The sequence below is a fragment of the Vanessa atalanta genome, chromosome 3 (genome assembly GCF_905147765.1).
Source record: "Vanessa atalanta chromosome 3, ilVanAtal1.2, whole genome shotgun sequence".
In the NCBI taxonomy this organism is placed as follows: domain Eukaryota; kingdom Metazoa; phylum Arthropoda; class Insecta; order Lepidoptera; family Nymphalidae; genus Vanessa; species Vanessa atalanta.
The window spans coordinates 7,945,565-7,968,573 of NC_061873.1; the positions used below are offsets into that span (position 1 = coordinate 7,945,565).

The 23,009-nt window shown below is 32.1% G+C and overlaps 1 protein-coding gene across 2 annotated transcripts; it reads right to left on the reverse strand.

Annotated features, from left to right (window-relative positions):
* Window positions 1-1,759: 1,759 nt before the first annotated feature.
* LOC125077354 (adenylate cyclase type 8) lies at window positions 1,760-21,714 on the reverse strand. 2 transcript variants are annotated; one of them, XM_047689276.1, is made up of 21 exons: window positions 21,625-21,714; window positions 19,346-20,167; window positions 19,121-19,270; window positions 18,817-18,932; window positions 18,631-18,742; window positions 18,428-18,555; window positions 18,001-18,159; window positions 16,709-16,847; window positions 15,640-15,741; window positions 15,280-15,371; window positions 14,632-14,887; window positions 14,198-14,281; window positions 11,657-11,761; window positions 11,124-11,335; window positions 10,857-10,932; window positions 10,565-10,787; window positions 10,400-10,482; window positions 10,213-10,314; window positions 8,095-8,343; window positions 5,910-6,059; window positions 1,760-3,204 (listed from the first exon to the last, which is right to left on the reverse strand). In XM_047689276.1, the coding sequence occupies exons 2-21, from the start codon at window positions 19,889-19,891 to the stop codon at window positions 3,079-3,081; spliced, it is 3,210 nt and encodes a 1,069-aa protein (XP_047545232.1). In that variant the 5' UTR covers window positions 19,892-20,167; window positions 21,625-21,714; the 3' UTR covers window positions 1,760-3,078. The 2 variants fall into 2 exon arrangements, with proteins under 2 accessions (XP_047545232.1, XP_047545233.1); XM_047689277.1 differs by having other exon boundaries at window positions 19,346-19,903; window positions 21,625-21,704.
* Between the last annotated feature and the right edge of the window lie 1,295 nt (window positions 21,715-23,009).

Sequence of the window (23,009 nt, forward strand, 5' to 3'; positions counted from 1 at the left end):
ATTACGTAACATTATAACCATATAATTTATCATGAATTATAACATCTACTAGCAAACCTAAATAAATAAAACACATAAAAATTATTAAAAAGTCACAAACAAAGCTTCTCATTTTGAAAAGTATAGTTATAATTAAAACAAAACAATTAAAAAACACAACTTTCTAACTACAATACAAATTAGTCTTTCTATAAGACATAGAAGACTGACATACCATACCATATGTCTAATGTTTTCTTAAAATTAATCGAGGTGCGTCAAATTTATTTCCGTTTAATGTAACGTAAATTATAGGGAGTGGTTTACTATTCGAATATCTGTTATAGTTTTAAAATTAATTATATAATAATATAAAATAAATTATTAAAAAGAATAATAATAAATAGTATTTATATGTATTATATTTGTATTTACTTAATATATATACTATAATATATAAAAAAAAATGTAATTATTATTGGTTAATTTCTAGACAGGATAAATATATCTGTACATTTCATTATATTTTATTAACACATACATAATCTGTAATTAAAATGGTTGTTTTACATCTGATTCAACATTATAACATGACTATTCAAAAGGGCTTTTAGAGCCTACTTGAAAATTGCATAGATATCAACAATGTCAAAAATTATAAATATCAAATTAAAATATTTTTAAAGACACGGTAATGTTATTTGTATGTGATAGATACGAGCCAAGTTACAGTTTTAGTAAATATCCTAGGCATCTCAAGTTAACAAGTCAATAAGATTTCTACGTCAAAATACATATTTTAAATAAATTAATAAGTCTATTACACACCGATGCAGATGTTTATCAATTGGTTAATTGTCATCAATTAAAAATGACTGTTGGAATACTATCTATATTCGTTACACAGACGGACTGATCAGTTATAAGTGATATTTTACAAATTATACACGCATTCACTTGCATTATAGAATAATAAAGAATTTATTAAACTTTGACTACCAAAAAGAAATGTTTTCACATGAATATTACGATAATATTATTTTATTGTGGTTTTATTTACACCGTAACTTCTTTTAACGTCGGAAATCACGGATATTTGTCTATAAATTTCTTATAAAACTAGTAACTAGTAACGGAAATCTAAATAAATGACAGTGTTTACATCCATTTTTATTCATTTCGTGCTCAGCGATGTAGAGAAACATCGTGAAATCTGCATGTGGCAAATGAAAATCTGTTACTAGTACATCTATCAACAAAAATATCACTTCTCAAAAGGAGTGCCAGTTTTGGACCAGCAGTTGGATATTTAGTGGCTGCTACAAACTGTGTTGAACTTTTATCATAAACAAAAATGTTACAGCCCACGGACACACAAATAAAGGTATTAGTATTATTAGTATTAAGTATATAAGGTATTGTTATTTAAAAAATCAAATCAATGTAAAAAAAATAAAAAATGTTATAAAATGTCTTTAAAATAGTGTGTATAAGATTATATTTATATACATATACTTTATTTATTTTCTCTTTTAAATCATAATAACTTCTATTTGTGTCTCTGTGGGTTGGAACGTTTCTGCACAAAACGATCTAATAGACAAATCGTTTGTCGTATTTAAAGTATTATTAACTTTAGCAGGCTCTAGATATAAGACCGGAATAAAACAAAATATATAAGAGGTATTGCTTTATTTATTTGCATTATTAGCCATAAAGGTTGGAAACCTTCAAATGCTTGAGCTAGAACACGTATAAAATAATATCTTAATAGTCACAATCACAGGAAGGTATATCGTTATAGAAGAAAAATAACTCAACAATAAGAAGACTTAGTATTACAATAAACATCTATATTATCAAGAATAATTCTAATATAAATAAATAAATACTAAATATTTGTCGAAGCGTGAGATTTCCCACGTAGCATAATGTTCTACATTACACAGATCATTTCATTATTAAAACTTTAAGTATATATCATGTATCTACTTAGGCTAAAGTATCTAGGCGACTACTAAAACCACAATGCCTACTATTGTACTAAAATTCTAGTTATATCATTTTATTGCACGATCTACCTGATGAACTAACACTAAAGTAAGCGACATCGATACAAATAAAGCTATACACCTAACAAGAATATCACAATATTGCTACTTAGTACTCGAAGATGAAGATGAGGCAACACCAACTACAAATTTATCCGCAAATCGTTCTTATGTAACTTCGATTCGCGTATCCTTGCACACGCATGACTGCATCACACTACCGTTGACTTATGAAGTAATATTAACGGCACAAATAAATAACGTAGGTAGAGCCTATATATGAAATAACATCTGACATACTTTTGTTATCTGTGGCGTGTAACAATAGTCGTACGTTTAAGTCGATTCATCTGAAAATTACATGCTAATGAATTGCATTAACATAACCATCGAGATCGAGATAACTCGTCAACAATAGCGATTAATTACAAGAGGAAGAATATTTTAAATACAATTGTAAATAGTAGACATTACTCGTTACTTTCTAATTACTACCAGATACCAATAAGATAATTAGGCAAGAATTTTTATAGTAAATAGATGTTTATTTTAAGTTTATTAAGTGATAATATAATGTGAGACATGTCACATCGATTGTCGACAACGTTAGTATTGCTTGGAGGTGATGTAAGAAATTAGATAATTCAATAAAATAAACTAAAGGTCACAAAATGAAATTTTATTTATGATAAAAGTAATGTCACTAACAGTCTATTAAATTACGACATTTACATGCATTTTTAATGGTTACTTGAAGAGATATTAAGACAAAACTACTAATGTCGGCTTAAAGTCATGAATATTTAAATATAATGAGTGAAAAAGTAGACTGTAGAATCGCCTATAGTAAAAAATTATCTTATTAAGTAGAAGTAATACATCACAGTTAATAAACTTTAAAAAAGTCAACAGTTTTGTATAGTCTCGATTACAACCGAAGATTGCTAGAAATTTCATTAAAGACGTGACCTTACGTCGTGCGATTGCACTTGGTTACGGGTTCTAGACTAGACTAGACTAGACTAGACTAGTGTGCGTGTGCTTTGTCCTATGTAGGCAGCAGCGGGTGTGCGAGCTCTCCTCGACTGTGCTGCTGCGGAGAACTCGCGACGGCATTCGATCCACCGTTCGCTAATAAAGCATCTCTAACACTTGCTTCACATTGCTCATCCACCTGAAATATTTAGAAAATATAATAGTATATCGAAAAATAGCACTACTATTTTTTTATGATTTTTCATTTTATGTATACAATAAAATAATAAAAACACAAGCATTTCCGCAACAATAAAAAGTTGAACATTACGTCAAAAATTAAAATCATCCCCATTAAATTTCAGTCAATATTCTGTAAATAATAAAACGCTTCTACAGATTTAGTTGCAGTGATTATACAACATGAATATTCATTTGTTTTTTAATTACGTTGAATAAGATAAATGATTATTATCTAGGCGCAGATGTTGATACAATTAAACGGATTAATTGCCATTAAAAACAATAAAATTCAATTGTAACGATTGAAACCACTTAACATCCTAAGCACGGTTTAGAGTTAATTGTTACATATTTTTGTCCCTTCTTCGTTTGCTTCAAGTCCTCTTCTTTTATAGCATTGCGACAACAATCCGGACTGCCTATCCGGATAGGGCGACAGAAACAAGTCGGCCTGTCCGGGTAGACTGTCCGGATCGTAGCGACCAGTTTTCCGGCTCTTCAAGTTTTTTCTTTCTCGCTTATTAGAATGACTCCTACACATAAATGCGAAATAATAATTAATACATAAAATAAAACATACATAAAAGGGAAATTAGACAAACCGCTGCCTTGCTAAAGAGCGCGTGACAATATTAATTATGCTGCTGACTTCGTTTTGCAAGTCTTATGTTGTAATGTAATTCAGTATTTATTACATTTGCACCTACACTTATCATCCAACCATTTAAAAAGTATATAATTCAGTTATCATATTATATTTTGAAATTAGAACATGAATCAGAGCGCCTTGCATAAAGGTTAGTAGGTAGGATATTATTTCATATCAATATTAAATTAATATAATAACAAATGTACGTAATCTAAACAGAAGCATCTTATTCAAGGTGTTAGATTCATCCAATCTAAACCACATTCAGGTCGGGGTTAAGTGAAATAATATTTGTATTTACAACACTAAGGGTATAATTATAACACACTGTAAATAATAAAATATATAAAATTTAAATATAAATTTATATTTCGTGAAAACTTAAAAAAACAAATGGTCGCTACATACTTATATTATTATTTTTTATGCTACATGTAGCGATAGCATGATGCTTTATGTACCTTATTCTTGTATGACAACCTAATATCGCGTATGATAATATTTATTCACCTCAGTGCCCTTTCGTTTTGACAGACACGTATTAACGGCATATATAATTTCGTATGAAAACAACGCGGCTCGGGTTTTTTTGACATCTTCCGCTTTAGATAATTCCTCTAAGATAATCTCATACAAAAATAACCATAAAAATCTCCCGAATTTAAAAGGAAAATCCCAAGTTGCCAACTGCCGCCACCGCCGATGATAAACCGTATACATATGAAAGAGCTCATGCCACGCTATGCCGTGTTAACAACTGCAACTGTGTGCATGTCAAAAGGTTTGAACGGGTCGATTGGACAAAATTCGAGGACGAGATCTCTTAAAAATAAATTAAGCTAAATCTACTATCATACTAGTATTACTATCTACAATTAGTGTGTCTTTACCTAATCTGTTACCGAATTCTATCTACGTCTTAAGTATTGCGATGTTTATTGTTCGGTCAATCAAGGATCAATTTAGGCCCTTTTCTATTTTTAGTATATATAAATGAATATCTTATGTGTTAAACGTATTTTCGATGTATTCTTGATTGCTTCTTAATTAGTAATAGTGATCTTAATGTAAACTGATGTTATAGTGTTTTTAAGAATAGTTCGAAACTTAATTTGAATCCTCATTTATCGTCCTTTACAAGTTAGCTCTGCAGTTTACGCGGTTAGAAAACTTAAACAACATTTGATACTGCTCGATCAGTATAGTATGATTATTGTAATAGTATTACATCTAATGCCATATTATCTTGAGGAAACGCTACAGATATTGATTTTTTTCATAATATAAAAATTCTATCCGATCTATAATGTAATAGCAATTACGAGACTCATTCCTGAATGTTTTTAAATACATTGGAATACTCACGTCATATGCGTTAGTATTTCAACAAGCTTTGTATGTATATTCAAAATAATATATACTGATAATTTTTTTGAATGAATCAGTAACAATCATTTTATAAGCACGAGAAGTAAAAGTAAAGTTAAACATGTGACAAGGTACTTCTTTTTGTACCAAAATTCCGCAAATATATTTATCAATTCATAAATTTATATCTTATCTTTAAAAAACATTAATAAACAAAGCATGCTTATGCTATAACATTAATAACACAGCATTGCTTCCTCTTAAAAATGGAGACTTGGCCGTGGCAGTGGAATATTTATAGATTCTCACTTTAATTGTATCAAATGTAAGAGATATGATACAAGTGTTAGTCTTAATTATGTCGAAAAGTTGGAAAAATACGATAGCTTTTGTTTAATGCATATCACGAGAATTCAAATTCAAGTTGTTTATGATTTTTTTTCTTTTATAGTTATTATCACGTGTATTTATTTATGACAAAATTATATTCAATTTTATTTTTAATTCAAGGCCGTAGAAGTATAAAAACTAAAGAAATTAGCAATTTTTTTCATAAATCATTCTTAGCTCAGAATATAATTATAAGCGCACGTCATTAGAATAAGATAATTATTTAGATTTATGTATGATAAATGTACACTTACGACTGGATTATCTGTTAAGTCGGTGGTTCCTTCGCGTTTGCCTTGCAAGTAATACGTCATAAGTTGCCCTTTTCCTTTGACGGCGACAAGTCCACGCTGTTCGAAATAGTAGCCGAAACTTTGTAGAATATGACAAGTTTCCTCCGTCACCTAAAACAAATAATCCGCTATATTTTATTGACAAAATCCCACAATTAGAACATGTGATGTAAGTAAGGCCTTAACTATATACAATTGTTTTTTTTATATTTAATTTACAGTACATTTATTTATTCATTATAATTAATTTCATTAAATAAATAAACTGTAAATAAAAATAAAATAAACTATTTCCAATAAAGTAAGAAAAAAGTACAATAATTATCACTCAACGTCGATTTTAATATATTATCGTGATATCGATGTATTTCTTTAAATGAAATATAAATAAAAAATATTCAATATTACATAAGCATTTAATAATAAATTCTTTAAGCATAAGTTACTTATTTAAAGTAACTACACTCAGTTTAAAATAAACCTTTTATATAAACATCACTAATGTCAATAACTCATATTTACCAATTAATACAATAGTCATACAAAAATACCCATAACAAGTCAAATATTTCCAAGATTGATAAACGAATAATTCACGATGAACATCTTATTTTTAAAACAGCCATACATACAAAATACATAGTAAGATTGTTATGTACGTAAATCGAAAATATATTTAAGAGTTACATAAGTCATTGTATAAGCCGGAAAGGCTCAGTGGTTTGAACACCTAAATCTTAGCCGAATTTCTTGAGGAAACTATCATGTGTTGAATAAAAATCTGCCAACAATCCATATTGGAGCAACGTGTTGGAAAAAACTCTAACCTTCACTTTAAATAATGAGGAGGCCAAGTAGCTAGACATTTACAGTTAATTTTTTTTTTTAAATGTTTTTTAATTAAATATGAATTTTAATTCTTTAGTACATACAATAGACAGCTTTGATTAATGTATTATTATTTTTTGGTTTGTTTTTGAATTATTGTATTATCAAAAATAATATAAAACAATTGATATTCCACTCTATGTAAACTGTGGTACCACTAATTTTATAGTTTATTTTATTTATTTCCTAACCTTTTAGTATCTTTGGGCTACTGGTTCTTGGTTTAAATGTTTATATTTTTTACTTTTATTATGTTACAAACGGATATAAATTAACCTTTAATTTCTTCAAATCTACTTTAAACTGAAACTGTTTAATGTAAATATCTGAAATCATCAATGCTACCAATGAGTATTTTTACAAATTATCTAATCTATCTAATTTACGATTATATATTCCTTTTTATTGAATAGACTTTTAAAACTCCGCACTACGACCCACGAAGATGGATCAGTGATCATTGATGAAATCCCGAGGAACAGTTAGTAAAGTTATACTAGCTCTCGGTACGATATAAACATACTTACATTATACTATAAAAACCTTATCACGATATGAAAGTGCCGTGCCAATCGTACTAGTAGTTTTCACCTGAGGACGGATGAACTAGGATATAAACTTCTTATTTAGTGTTATATTATTGTTAAGAAAAAATTTATAAATACAGTACACTTGTCTATTCAGTAGATCGCATCTATTTATTACATATGAATATAAATATAAATTATAAAAACTAGACTTCAAAATATTGCTAGCCATGCAGTGTAAATTTTAGAAATGCAATAGCCATCACTAGTATCCCCATTTTCATCTCCAACTAAGTACACTCAAGTTATGACTTTAACTATAATGAGATCAAGATCACTACGACTTTCGTATCACGGTTAAACGTATTTATTTCAGCTGTACTTTTACAATATATTATATTTATAGAAAGGGAACAAATTTCTTTAATTTAACCTCTAGGTTTAATCTTTAATCTAAACTATATAGTGAGGACTGAGGACAAGGATAAGTATTTAAAAAATATTTTAATTCACATTATAAATTCCTAACAATAACATGACGACATATAAACCGATAACATAGTGATCGTTTTAAAAGAAAACCGGTACAATGGACGTTACTAGTATATCCATCTATTTTTACTTTTTTAATAAAACGTAAACAAAAAGAAAAACGTTCGTACAATAATATCGTACATTATTTAGTAATTCGGATGAATACGCGACAAGTGAAATTTAGAAAGCATCGATACCTGTATGCAGCCCGCCTTGCCCGTGCTCTCCATGCGCGAGGCCACGTTGACGGTGTTGCCCCAGATGTCGTAGTGCGGCTTCCTGGCGCCGATGACACCGGCCGTGATGGGCCCGTGGTTGACACCCATGCGCAGCACGAAGTGGTTGAACGACTGCTCGTTGATGGCCGCCAGCACTCGCTGCAACTCCAGCGCAAACTCCACCAAGCAGGCCAAGTGCGCCCAGCGGACCAGAACTCCGTCGGAAGGCTAAGCGGTGTCAATAAAGAAAGATACGTTTTAGATACCGTCGAATACCGAAGTCGTGAAAGCATTAAGCATATTTATATACATTATTTATTGTTAGTTTTCTTTGAAGACGACTTTAAACTACATTTTATCGATTAGGTATTTGACTATAAACATTTATACGGTACTGTATAATGATCTGACATGTAGTTTTTCTTTTTTAAATGCGAGATAAAAGAAACACTCACGATCACATGTACAGATGTAAATAGGCACATACATTACATACATATGGAGAAACAAAAATCTCTCTGAAAAGTCAGATAACAATGGAGATTAGAAAATATAGCCTGATATACTTAAATGGGACTTTAATGATGCAATGAAAACAGGTACATAGTTAATTAATACCAACATCGATTTATTCTTCTAAAATTTAATATATACTTAATACTTTTTTTAAATGACTGACGAAAGTACAGCTTAAACCGATCGGTCTTAGCGGTTAAAAATTCTGCACTGGAATTCATTATAGAAAATAAGTGAGCGCTATGGAAGGTATTACAAAATTCATCACACAAAAGGCTTCATATGAGAATGAAAAGTTCTTCATTTTTGAAAAGATAGTTATGAAAATTTGATGTTTAGCTTCTTCTTATATGTATATTTTTAGTAATATAAGCGTAAAAGATAATTATTACAGATTTTTGCAAATTCATCATCAGTTGGAAAAAAATGTTCGAAAATTTTTAAAGTAAAAATTATAGGACTTTGTTTGCAGTAAAATATATATAGTACAGCGATGTAAAAAAATCAATAACTAAATTAGTAATTTTTAGCCATGTTTGTTATTTATCTAATTAAGAAAGTTAATTTTAATATTTATATTTCAATTTTTTAAGCAGTATACTTACTGTTAATATTATTTAATTTATTTTAAGTTAGTTTTTGGTACAGAGTGTTAGGTGTTAGGTTTTGAAAGAAACTATTAAAAAATTATAATCATTTTTTATATTTATCATTTGAAACGTATTTTGGCCGTAAATAGTATACGTAATCTTTGGTTGCCGATATTTTAGTATTTATTGTAACAATTTCTGGAAACCAAATCTCGGCTTAAAATGAGGTATTCCGTTGATTCACTGTAGAAATTTTTTTGGTTCAGGGTTACACAGAAAGTGTGCCGTGACCGAGGTAAAAAAAGAGAGTGTAGGGATTGCAGGTAAGCTAAAAACTTTGATACTAAAAAAATATCAGTAGGTAGTATAATGTTTCCGATGGAATTTCCCATCTGTATACGGCTAGTTATTACTATAATTTAAAGCTTACATATTATGATTTATACTGAGTATATAACTACATGAGTAGTATATAAATATAACCTACATTACGAAGTAATATTAATTGATGTTTGTTTCCTAAAAAATAAATTGATCCCATAAAAGTTATGTCTGCACACATTCGTAATAGACAGTAAAATAAGTCAAACCTCCACCTGTAACGACTATTAATTTGAGTCGCACGTTATCTAGATTTATTTCACGTTTTCCTTTATACAGAAAATAATGACACTGTCATTTGTATGCTAAAACATATTCTACGTCTTTTGTGTCAGTTTACCAAATTTTAGCTGGATATACTCATATATTAAGACGTAAATATCAATTAATATATGTTTTACTTTAATAGGTAGTCTATAGCTCAATTTCTTCATGGTATTACCCATATAGTACCCGTGGTTCCCGTACACCATTTTAAGCTCACTTTATTGCGATTTTTATTACTTAACATTCTTTCAAAAACTCTATTTTATGAACATCGTGTTAAACAATTATGTTTATATATTTTTTTTAATACGTAGAAATACATAAATATTTTTGTATTATATACCTGCATCTGTCGAGTGGGATTTAGGCCTGACGCAGCCATGTAAGTAGAGCTTATTGTTTTTATTTTTATGATGTCCTTGCTGAATTTGGCGTCTTCTAGCAGCTGAAATGTGAATGATATTTGATAAAAATACTTTCGATATCAAAGTAAGCATTTTAACGACTACAGCGTCGAAGCGAATACTCACGAGATCGAAGTCCGATATAACTTCGTTGAGAAATCGTAAACATTCTAGGCCTTGATTATTGACCGTCTCTTCCGAGTAAAACTCTGCAACGAAAAAAACACCGGAATTAGAAAATATCGGCGGTCATGTATCGCGCCGGCGCTCCGGCTCGGCTCACATATCGACCTGTAAAGTTGGGCATGGAGGCGAACAGCACGCCGACCTCGGCGTAGCTCTGGCTGTACAGGTCGGCGTGGTGGTGGCGCGCGCCCATGAAGTGGCGCGCCACGTGCGGCGGCAGCACGTTGTGCACCAGCGCCTGGTTGCGGCGCCGCAGGTCGCCCGCCTGCTCCGCCTGCGCGCGCATGCGCTCCCCGCGCGAGTGCCGCGCGCGCTCCAGCGCCTCGCTCTGCCGACAACGACGCGCTATTAATAGCCGACGCGACGCGAGCTCGGTGCGGACGATCACTATACTCACGTATCTGTTATACACGAGCAGTGCGATGGCGACGATGAGCAGCATCAGAATGTGTCGCCCGGTGTGTATCTGAGCGCTGAAAAATAATCGATTTCAAAACTGATGACTTTACTTTCGAATTTTGAATATTTCTGGTATTTAGAAATAATTTAAAACTGTTCTCTAATGCCATGAACGTGTCATAGTATTCACTATATAGTGCTAACGTCTTTCTTTAAAAAATATCTCTAGATTATAATTATTTTGATGAAAACAGGAGGCTCTCACAGAACATCGTAGAGCGCCTCGTCGTAGTCGGAGGTGGCGTTGTAGGGCAGTCGGAAGGGGTCGCGGTCGAGCGTGGGGCGCGAGGTGAGCAGCGCGGGGTGCAGCGCGGCGGGCAGCGCGTGAGCGGCGGCCAGCGCACCCAGCAGCGCCGCGCGCGCGCCGCCACTCAGCGGAGACACCCACAAAGCGCCACAAAGCGCGCCCGCGCCCACCTACAAAAGTCGGGGCTAAGCCAGTATCTTTTCTTCGACGTCTTCTGTCGTCATCGAATGTGAATAACGAACGAGCGAAACCTTTATATTTTTTCAGTTTGGTTTGATTTCGTAACACAGCGGGTGATTGATGATACATCGTTTGCACGGTTTCGACGGTTCATAGTAAAATAAATTCTCTTCGTTGAAAACGTATACAAAGGATATATTTAGACGACTGGACTTTTCGAGCGAATAGAATTATTTTCACTGCTGTATGTTTTAGTTTTTTAACAGCGAGGCATAAATTTACTGAAATTACAAACAATTCATAAAACTTACGTGATAATAATATGATGGATGTATACAACGTCGGGCTCCGCTATGAGCGGGTGCGTCGTCTCGTAAATCGTCTTCTAATAACGTCTCGAAACTACCGCAAATTATCTGTATTGGAAATAATTTAATGTGATGTGTATATTTTAATACGCAAAAAAAACCTATATTATAACGAATAAATCGACAGCCGAACCTTAGCTCAGTAGTGAGACATTTACATGCCTAAGGGCATGGTGAATTTCTATAATATAAACTAATACCTCCTTGTACAAAGACTCATAAATAAAAAAAGAATTAATTTCTTACATTTGAAGTTTTCAAATGAACCACATTCTTTATTTAAAACAATTATATTGAAGGTATTTAAATGCGATGGATGAATAGTTTGGCGCAACAGGCAGCGGAGATCTCCTATATCGATTCTATAACGCAATATGAATCTTGTTTGATGCGAATATTTCATACTAGCCAAATATACTTAAATTCGAGCATTAAGAGTATTTGTCTGTTTTCTCATAATACTTTTTTCAGCCAAGGCTACTTCTTGCACTTATGACAAACGTATGAATATTATTGAAAACGATAATTTTAGGTATTACTAACTAGTAATTCGGTAGAAGCTATGGATGGCAGTTGCCATCCAGGAGAATTTAAAGGGAGTGCAGGTGTTAGATATATTTTTCGGTATAAAAAGAATATAGATATAATCTATCTCCATGTCAAATTTCATTCAGATCCCATGAGCTATTTCGACTATTTATAATTTTAATAATTAATAATTTTATTATTTCCAATGTATTTCTGTTTTCCGAACTGGAAACAAACAAGACGGATAGAAATATAAAAAGTAATAACGTATGTATATATGATACGCAAATTTGTAGCTTTTAATTTACTTTCGCGAAATTTAATTATACTTTACTTTTTTATACTTAAAAACTTTACATGATAAAACAAAAAAGCATTAAACTGTCTTCCATAAGAATACAGAATACACTGAATTCTATCTTTCAAACTTCTTCTTCCACTCAATCCCCGTAGGAGATTAGTTTAGACTTCCTGTGCAAAATTTTATCCATTTAGACCCTCCGGTTTACGTACGTTTACGGTGTACGTTATATGCCTGACAGACATTTCAAAGTTTTTTAAGTAGATTTTATATACAGTAGGTACAAAGTTATCTTAAATCAAAGCCAAGCCCAATTTATTTTACAAATAATATATAAATAGCTTGTAAGTAGCGAAATATAAAATTGTATCTAAATATTAAAAAAAAAACTGGGCACTAACTTCTTACAGTTTCTTACAGTTTACATACAATTGAAACCTTTTAATAAAATATAATAATTTTTACTTTTTACAGCTTATTTCAAACCGTTCAAAAACGGCAGTATTTTTTTTTTAAGTTTTTAAGCTAGTAGTAGTTTGGGCTAAGAAAACTATTTTACTCGTAATAAAATCGAAGTGCAGCATTATTACAACAATTTAAGTTGGCCTATTATTAAAGTTGATATTTTTTATGTGCAAGCTGATCTAGTAGAATCAGAAAAATAAACCGCAGTACAATTTTTAATTTAGAACCAATTAAAATAGTTTAAAAACCTTCAAATAAGCTATCATCATTGTATCTACTGCGATAATATATAATACTAAATGCTTAAATGTTTTCTCGTGCATATTTTTATGAATAATATCTTGTATATTTGTATAATACGATTGCTACAATATAGTAACGATCCGATATTACGGAATGCCCCACATCTTTATTTTCTTATATGTAGTAGTAGGTAATAATGAAGATAAATATTTTTCATTTTTAAATAGAATTATGGCATTACATCGTAATTTAGTAAAAAATATATCTTAAATGCTAATAAAATAACGGTGGGATTGGAAAACATATTTAAGGTAGTTAAAAAAGAGCCCAGGCCCCGAAATGAACATTGCCTAGGGCGCGATTCATCCGGCCCTAGGTAGGTATTCTAAATTAGAAAGTGTAAACGGTAATATTTATGTGCAATAAAGTTTTTTAACTAATATGGTATTAATATTCTAAAAAGATAATACTGCGTGACAGATAAGTTGAACTAAGGCTATCGTGACGATGACAAACGCCATTAATTAAGCGCTAACGTAAACCGCATTACTTTATTAGAAACTACAAAAACGATTCGATAAAGGAGTATGGGCTGTGGCTCATATCTCAAATATAAATAATTTTAAATAATCAAAATTGGTTGTCACGTTATTGATAATGTTTTTATGATATTAAACAATATCTACGAATAGCATAATTATACTGCTAATAGTCTAACACACGAAGTATTTTTTTTTTAAAACAGTTTTTATAGGTCAAACATAATATGGGACCTCTTTGGGATCTAACTCAATCGAATAACGTTAAATCAGTCTAACCATCGGTGAACATAAATAAAAAATACGTACGCTTCATATACACGTAGGAACATATAACCTCTTTCTTTTGAAGTCGATTAAAAATAGAACGTTAAGCCAGATAAAAGAAATAAAGTGTATAATACTCACCAAAGGAGCAATGTTCGCAGCAACAAACATCGCTATGTTAAACACGCCACAAGTCAATTTCCAGTAAGGTGATATTGTTTTTTTCTGGAAAAAAGTATTATATGACATTTACGTGGATAGTGCAGCCCAATGAGATTAATATTTTTTACCAATTAAACTTTAACAAAAATTTTACATCATATTAAATTAGTATCCATTCATATATTATATGGTACAGTCTTTAAATGGTGGTGGGTAAAATATAACTTTTTCAATGGCTTCGAAAATAGCCTATGACCAACACTCGCATCAAATTTGTCAAATTTTAAGCAGAACTGTTCAAAGCATCATTTGAAATTAAAAAAAATGCTTTTAAACACAACAACAGACATAAACTTACATCACCTTGAGTATCAAAATGTGAAGATGTAGACTATACTTTGGCCGGAAAGTACCTTATACTGCACGTATCTGTAGCAGGCGTAGTAGACCACGTTGATGAGGCCGGTCTCGAGCACGAGCGCCAGATAAACGGCGTGCAAGGACCAGGTGTGCGGGACGGCGAAGCTGGCCAGCGCCACGACCGTAGGCAGCAGTAGCAGCGGCGGCGCCACGGCCGTGAGCGGGCAAGGGTCACGGCGCCGCGCGAAGCCCGCCTCCGCGTCGGTCGCCTTGAACGTCAGGCACAACGTCGTGGCGTCTGCGAGCTCCCTGCGCACGGGAATCACTATCCTCAATTCGTCGCCCGTACGCCGTGCTCCGCGAGACTCTACCTCTTACTGATACGGTACAGTGACAGATGGCAAAGGCCGCCAATACAGTTCAAGAGATACTTTGCAGATGGATCGACTCAATGATAAATCATGAGGTATTTTGAAAAAGTTAATTACATACATGTACAAGTTGATAAACAAATTACGATTTATGTGTTCTAATTATTCTACAGTAACTGTAGTGGTGTACTTTCAAAAGCAGGTGAACAAGCTAAGTAACATTTTAGAACTTAAGAAACATGCTGAATTTTTTTCAGTGTTTTTGTCTATTATTGCCATTCCAAATATAATACAATACAAAAGAATGAAATAATCGTAGTATAGACTCACTTGTCGTCATCTCTATTGACGAGTTCTTCTTCTAACATAGCGAGAATTTTCACGTCCTCATTGTCCTTGCTCTCATCTTGCGGTGATAGAACCTACGAATAATGTACGAAGCGTATCTATGTAATCGAAAAGCAACAAATCAATATGAACGCTCGTGGTCGATAGCTCAGTCTGGTGCTCGAATGTTTCTAACAAGCTTTATAACTTGATGAATGATTTTTTTCTTTCGAGAAGCAATGGTTACAAACGGATAAGTAGAAATGTAAACTAATGCGGACCGCGGACCTAGTGGCCTAGTGTCCTATATTCGGCTGCAGCCGGAAGGGGCCGGGCGGCCGGGGGTAGAACGAGTGCACTCACAGAATCCTCGTCGTCGTCTTTGAGGTCGGAAAGCGCGTCGGCGTCGTCCCCTCCCTCGCCCGCCTCTCCCTCCGGAGCACTTTTATCTTCACTGCCCTGATACTATAAAGTTATTTTTTCTTTACAATCTAAACATATTCAGAATATTATACATAACGAAGAACGATTTCTATATTTAACAAAGGATAGTTTCACTGTATGAGTATTATTCTATGATATCTATCAATAAATAAAAATAATCTTGTTATAAAAAGCCTTTAGTCTGCAAGCCTTTTTTACTATCAAGCATATCGAGTGTTGTCATTCAATCGTGATAAGCCATGCTCCATCTTTTCTTCTGACCATAACACTTAAATCGATATTTGTTATATATATATCTATATGCACGTAGTGTTTTGCAACTCAATAAATGTCTCATAACTAAAAATATAATATTCTCCATGCTCAATCATCTTTATTTTTAATTGATCCAATTTTGATAAGCAGATAAATGAAATTGACAACATGAAATAGATCAACTATAAACTTATGTTTTTTAATAAAAATGGACCTGAAAAACTATTAAATACAAAATTTACAAACAAACAAATATATTGACATTTTTTCTATATTGATGATTTACGAACTGAGGGAAAATAATTTTTTTAACTAAATAAAAAAAAGTTAAATAATAAAAACTATTATGCAAATAAGGTTACCCAATTGACCTATTTTATGTCCTAAAGCTTTCTACGAAATTGATTTGGGTCGTGTTTTTTATGAGATTTCAGTCAATTCCACTTCGGTATTTTAAGCTGACTGTAAGAGTATAATTAATTAAAGTATCATTGTTTTCCGTACATCTTAATTAGCAAAAATAGTTTTCAAATATTAAAATTATATAAATACATATATACAGTACATATGTATACTTATGCAATATACTGTATGAGTAATATAATAAGTATCTGTGACTAATATTGGAATGGCAGCTATGGCCATTAGACTATAATTTTAAAATTAAATGATATATTATGGAATACAAAGGAATGTTGTTTAAATGTAGATAAGTAGTAAAATATCGACTGACCGGCTTGAGAACGCGAACAATGAAGTAGGTCTTGACACCCGCTTGCCGCAACATTTCCTCTCGGCGTTCACCGTGCGCTGGCTCTACTTCGAACTCGTCGTTCAGGAAACTCAAAGTCACCTCCGATACATGCACACGCCTGAAAAACATTCATTTCTATTATACGTATGACAGTGGACCGTTTAATGTCACTTCCTTTTCCAAAATTTTTAGAGTTTTCTTTTATGCGAAATATTGCAACGATACATAATATTATAATGTCATCGCTATGTGGTGACCCAATTTTTTTGTGTTTTTTATGTCCAAAAAAAGATATTTTTTAATTCAGGATCCTCCAGTATATAACCTCGTCTTTATATAAATCTAAGCGACATTAATATAAAAACAATATTAAACTACTAACATTGTACTACTTGTCCAAACAAGTTAAAAAAAATAAAATTTCTAATACAGTATTCAATACTTACTCCTTAAACAAAAAACACATTCTCTAATTCTCAATAGTAAATCAAAATATTTTTTTTCGAAATCACCCAAACTATGCATAAGTACAATTTTATAATGTCATTGTACCATTTCTGATATATATTACACTCATGAAGCTTTTATATTGAATAAAATGGAATGTTATGAATGATTTAGGTCAGTTTTTATGGCCAAATGTAATATATAATTGGACATAAAATGGTTCATTAACGAATTCTGCGACGTGGAAAATCACCATAAATCTTCAATATAGCTCAGAGAATTCGTAACGGAAACTCGTCAACTAGTCCCGCTATGGCGTTTATAGATGACTGTGCAGAGAGATAATAGGTCAAGGACGTAGTTACGTATGACCAATCGGATATAGGAAAGATGTTGTAGTTAGTGAAATGTACTAAATAACGCGGTATCAATCATGTACTATCATTAAGTATTTAAATAGTACTCAACCTAATATGTATTGGTTATTTTTCAATCGGATATACGAAGTGATCACCACTCACATTAAGATTTTAAGAAATATTAACTACTCTAAACCCCATTAATATGCCGCGAAACATAGGATCTAAGATGCTATGTCTTTTCTGTTGGATAAACCAATACACAACTTTGTGGTAGAGTTTGGTCGTCGACTAAATGGTGAGTAGGTAATGCTAACCCAATCGGGTTGACACAAAGCGCCACCTCCAATATATTATAAAAATGTGACTAACATATATATTTTCTTCAAAAAAGCTTTCTGTATAAAATAGTTGTGAAGCTTAAAGTAAATACATATACATACTATAATGGTAATAAAGACTAACCCAGCCATTCCACTGCTCTCCATTTTGTTTGCAAGCTCCACATCCCGTGAATACACATCGAACTGCCACTGCCGTTGTCCTAACACACCCGCTAGTACTGCACCCGTATGGATGCCCACTCGCATGTCCACGGGTGAATTCGTTTTTTGTTGAACATATCTATTTCAAAATTAATTTTCAGTTTCAGAAACTAAGTTGATGAGGGCTTGGATTTTTAATACGTGGCCAAAATTTTACGCGAGCAAATTCACATAACAAGTAATTTATATTAATATACAATAAATTGTTGTTATTACAATCTATTGTTTTGTGGATTGTGTATTGAGACATTTTAACTCTAGCAAAAGTCATAACTATCGTTAAAAAAATAATGCTATAAAAATAAATCAATTGCATTATATTATTATTTCATATTAATTATACTTACTTAATTGCCTTAACCATTGATAATCCCATGTGCACACAGAGGACAGCATGGTCGGGTCGCTCCACGGGAGCGCCACTTATACAATAGTAACAATCGCCCAGAATTTTAATTCGCAGCTGCTGATATTTCTATGAAAAGATATATTTCTTCTAATTATAAAATCTTTATTAGATATATTTTAATATAAAATAAGTCACACTCACTTCAGCGAGACGATCAAATCTTGCAAAGAGTTCGTTTAGTATTGCAACCAGATCTTGCGCTGAATATGTTGAAGAAATCGCTGTAAACCCCACAATGTCAGCGTACAGGATGCTGGTATGACGTTAACGGCAGATATAGTAAGCAATCATATGAAAACCTTTAAAGAATCCTATTTAATAACTTACCTAACATTTTCATGTCGTGACATGTATATTTTTTTAAATTGTGTATCTATAAGGCCTAAATCCTGTCTCATCTGCACAGCAACGTGTTCTGGAAGCACCGATAGTAACAATCTTTCCTAAAACAAACGTGATCGATGGTTATTATTTACCTGTATTACAAAAAATACAGCATCGAAAAATAGCCTTTGCCATTGGCCGTTTTCTACATATTTTCAGAATACAACTTATACTTATTTTATTTATTTAAATCATCAAATATCGATAAAATGATGAGCTATGTTAGAATTCGACGTATCAAACTTACTTGTTCTTTGCTTTGTTGTTCAATTGTTAATTTATCTCGCAAACTTCGTTTCGTCTCTTGAAAAGAGCAACGCTGTTGTTTTTCGTTTACAGTATAAGCGGTGCCTCCCAACAACGTAGCTCCTAATAAGAGGCAACCGTTTGCTATTTGCTGTCAAAGAATTGTACTTAGTTACAAAATAATCATATTACGAATTTAAATAAATTTGTAGAAAATATTAGGTACCTGTAAGTAAAAATCATCGGCGAGTCTACTTTCCGCTGTGGAAGCATTGTAATACTGGACCGCTAAATATGCGGCAAATGATAATATGCTATATATTATCAGAAGCATGAAATGAAATGGTAATGTTGCAAGTGTGAAATATTGCAGCACAACTGCCCAACCGAGTAACTCGTTGTAGGAATCCCCAAGGCGTCGTGAGGCACTCACTAAAAGTTGCATCCACAGAACGAACCAAGCGACATGGTTCAGTGCAGATCGAGCGCGGCTAATAAAAGCGTATATAGCTGCCAGTAACAGGTTGACTACCAGAGCTACTGCCATTAACGCATAAGCGAAATGGAGATCTCGTTCTCCAGGTACAAGGGCCGCGAATGTTTGAAACAGTACACCAATCGCGAGTAGCCGGAGTATGGCACGTTGTCTTTGTCGTTGTGTGTATGCTAAATATAATTTCTCTTCTGATAAATCGGAAAACCTCCATGGTGGCACGAAACAAAACCAACAGGCGCTCTTCTTTAATGTTCGCGCTTGCACAGATTTCTCCATATCGTTAGCGCTCTACCATGTTAAAATAATTGAAAACCGACACTGATATTACCATCTTTATTAAGCAACTTTTCTACGCATCCACTTTATCACAATACATTGGTTTCTTTAATTTAGTCACTCGGTGAAATCATTTGAAAATATTTTTTTATTCATTAAAATATGTTATATTTTTGTTGAGCCTTTCATATAAAGCATATTAACAAAACCTATTGTATACTTTTAAAGTGTCAGCGACGAAGTTAAATGAACTATTAAAAGTAATCAAGTAATATTCTGAAATATTAATCGTTAACGCGAGTAAAACCATTGTAGACATATCGTAGCTCACAAACCATCAAGCGGAGACTTTCCGTTAGCAGCGGCCTGATCGAGGACGCCTGTGTAATGAATAAATTACACGCTGAAACATTGTTCCGATATCCGTTCATTAACTCGGCCGTCTATTAAACATAACTCACTCGAGGTTTTCTCCAAAGACATACGTAATACCTACTAATTTCAATATTGACAATCGTTTTGAGTCAGAGCATATATACATAAATAAAAGAGTGACCGTGAAAATCATAACAGACGATATTTGTTTCTCATAATTCTATATGATATATATTTCTTACGAATGAAAAATATTTTTCAGGTGGACCCTATTAATTGTTAATTAATAGGATAAACTATTTACAAAATATAATTTTATTAATTGACTTACTGAATACATTTAAATAAATTAAATCAGCTATCATCATCATACTTAATATTATTGTTTTATTATAAAACTTTACTGTCATCTATTTAGATATTGCAAATTAATTTAAAGTTATATTTAACCATAAAAGCAAATTTTTTTGTTTCTTCTTTTTGGAGATTTAATTTTATACTCATATAGTAATAGTGTTACTTATAAAGTTATATACAATACAAGTACAACACCATAACACTATTTATAGAAATTATGCATTATAATTTATAAATTCAACAATTAAAATACATGCAGAAATAAATAAAATTTTAATTTATTGCATTAATTAAAGATGAAAAAACTATAATAAAGAAAATCTTCTATCTTTATTTCTTAGCAAGTACGTTTAAGAGACAAAAAGTACAAAGTATTATTTTCATATTCAATATATATTAATATTAATCTTACAAGGTCTACTTCACAAAAATCTCTACATAGTCAATATACAATGTGCCATATTTTTGTTTAAAAAAACATTTAAATTGTAAATACAAAAACCTAAACAATTTAATTAAAAATTAATAATTGTAATAAATCAATTTTAAGTTATTTAAAATTTAAAAAAAAATTGTAATCCATGATATTTACCATTGTTCATCGTTCGTTTATTAATATAAAAAAAAACTATGTAAAAAGAAACTTTTTTAATCTATAATGCTTGGGGTGTTCTTTCTAATTGAGCTTATGTACAATAGGTGCCTAGTTAGGCAATATGTATGATGCTATTAGTACATACATGAAATTAAAATAACAATATAAAAATCGAACCTTTTGAAATGATTGATATTAATTATTTTTTTATGTTTATGTTGAAATATTTCCCGCCGAAATCGTTGTTCAGTGATGTAAGAAGGCAATCTCGGTAAAAGACTCTTGTCATGCTATTGACCCAATAATTTATAGACCACTTCACACAGTATACAATAGGTTGAAATAGATAGTTTTTGTGTGTGACGGTTATTTAGAGACTTGAGGTGATTTAATGATAATATTATACTTGAGAATATTGAGCGGTACGGGATATAAACGAGGACGCGGGCGGTAGGGATCGCGGCAGCGCAAGACGGTATGCGCACGTGCTCGCGCGCGACTGCCGCGCCAGCCGCCGCCCTCCGCAGCAGCCGTGCACCTCGCCCGCCCGACCCGCCTTGCCGGCCCTGCCGATACCGCCCTGTCGCCCTGCCGCCCTGTCGCCCGGAGCAGCTCTTGCCCGATTCATTACATCGATTCAAACAATTGATATTTCAAAAGCGCTTAAAAATGTTCAGTGATAGTAGTGTATAAACTGCTTTAACTGTTTTGAAATAAATGCAGGAAACATTTGTAAAATTCTAAAAGTAATAGTTACTTTATGTAAGTTACATGCGATTTTCTACCGAAAACAAGAAAATTATATATTGGTGTTCTCGCCGTTGTTCTAAAGTAAAGTGTATATACGTCTTGAAATCCTTTAGCCATATTCACCAGCATGTATTTTTTTAAATAAACAATCAAATAACAATTATTTATGAAATAACAAAGATATATTGATAGTTCACTAACAACAATTTTATAAAAAAAAATTATAGAAAAAATTACCTATATTTACTCACTAACTTATTACCTTCCTAACTTCCACTTGTTAATCAGATATATAAGTAAGAACCTAGCGCCTAAACCGGAATTTCAATAATTTTGTTCTATTATTTTTTTGCCTTTAGCTTTGCCACTGCTGATAATGGTTATTAAGTTCTTAAGAATTATTTCATTAATTGTAGAAATTCTTAAACCAAAGTCTCAAATTCCCAATTTTTATCTTTACGTAACTTTAATTTTGTGAAGGAAAAATTTATAATACAATTTAATTATTAAGAACCTAAGATACATAATAAATTTCATTGAAATCTCATCAATCATATGATATACATTGCGTGTACATACAGCCACAATTACTTTTCTGGCTTATAGTCAATAATTAATTTCCGTAAAAGGTCTCTTAAAGATACACGTCCTTGTTTTTATCCTAAATAGTGTACATATACATACGTACGTAAATTATTTCATACTATGACTATGAAACTCTACATAAAAAAAGTTAGTGTAAAAATACAACTTAAGCTTCACCGAGAATACCACATAAAATATAAACCATAAATATATAAGTAGGCATCTACTTATTTGAATATTGTTGTTGTTGTAAAAATTTAGCACGCATAGCACGCATACCGTTTGAGGATAACCTTGCAATCGAACTTTTTTATTCTGTAAAAAGAGAAATCAAAAGTAAAACAGCAAGCCTTCTTTTTAATCAGTTAATCAACAAATTGTAATGCGTTCGTGCAAAATATCATGCCATAGCTACTGTGTGAATAAAGTAACAAGAAAGTGATGACTTTGAAGATT

Excerpts from the sequence above, each read along its gene's own strand:
- LOC125077354 (XM_047689276.1), bottom strand. The coding sequence starts at position 19,891 with ATGGAGAAATCTGTGCAAGCGCGAACATTAAAGAAGAGCGCCTGTTGG. Across the intron at positions 18,160-18,427 it reads TCAATGGTTAAGGCAATTAA|ATATGTTCAACAAAAAACGA; the intron begins GTAAGTATAATT and ends ATTTTGAAATAG. Across the intron at positions 10,483-10,564 it reads CTCCATGCCCAACTTTACAG|AGTTTTACTCGGAAGAGACG; the intron begins GTCGATATGTGA and ends TTTTCGTTGCAG.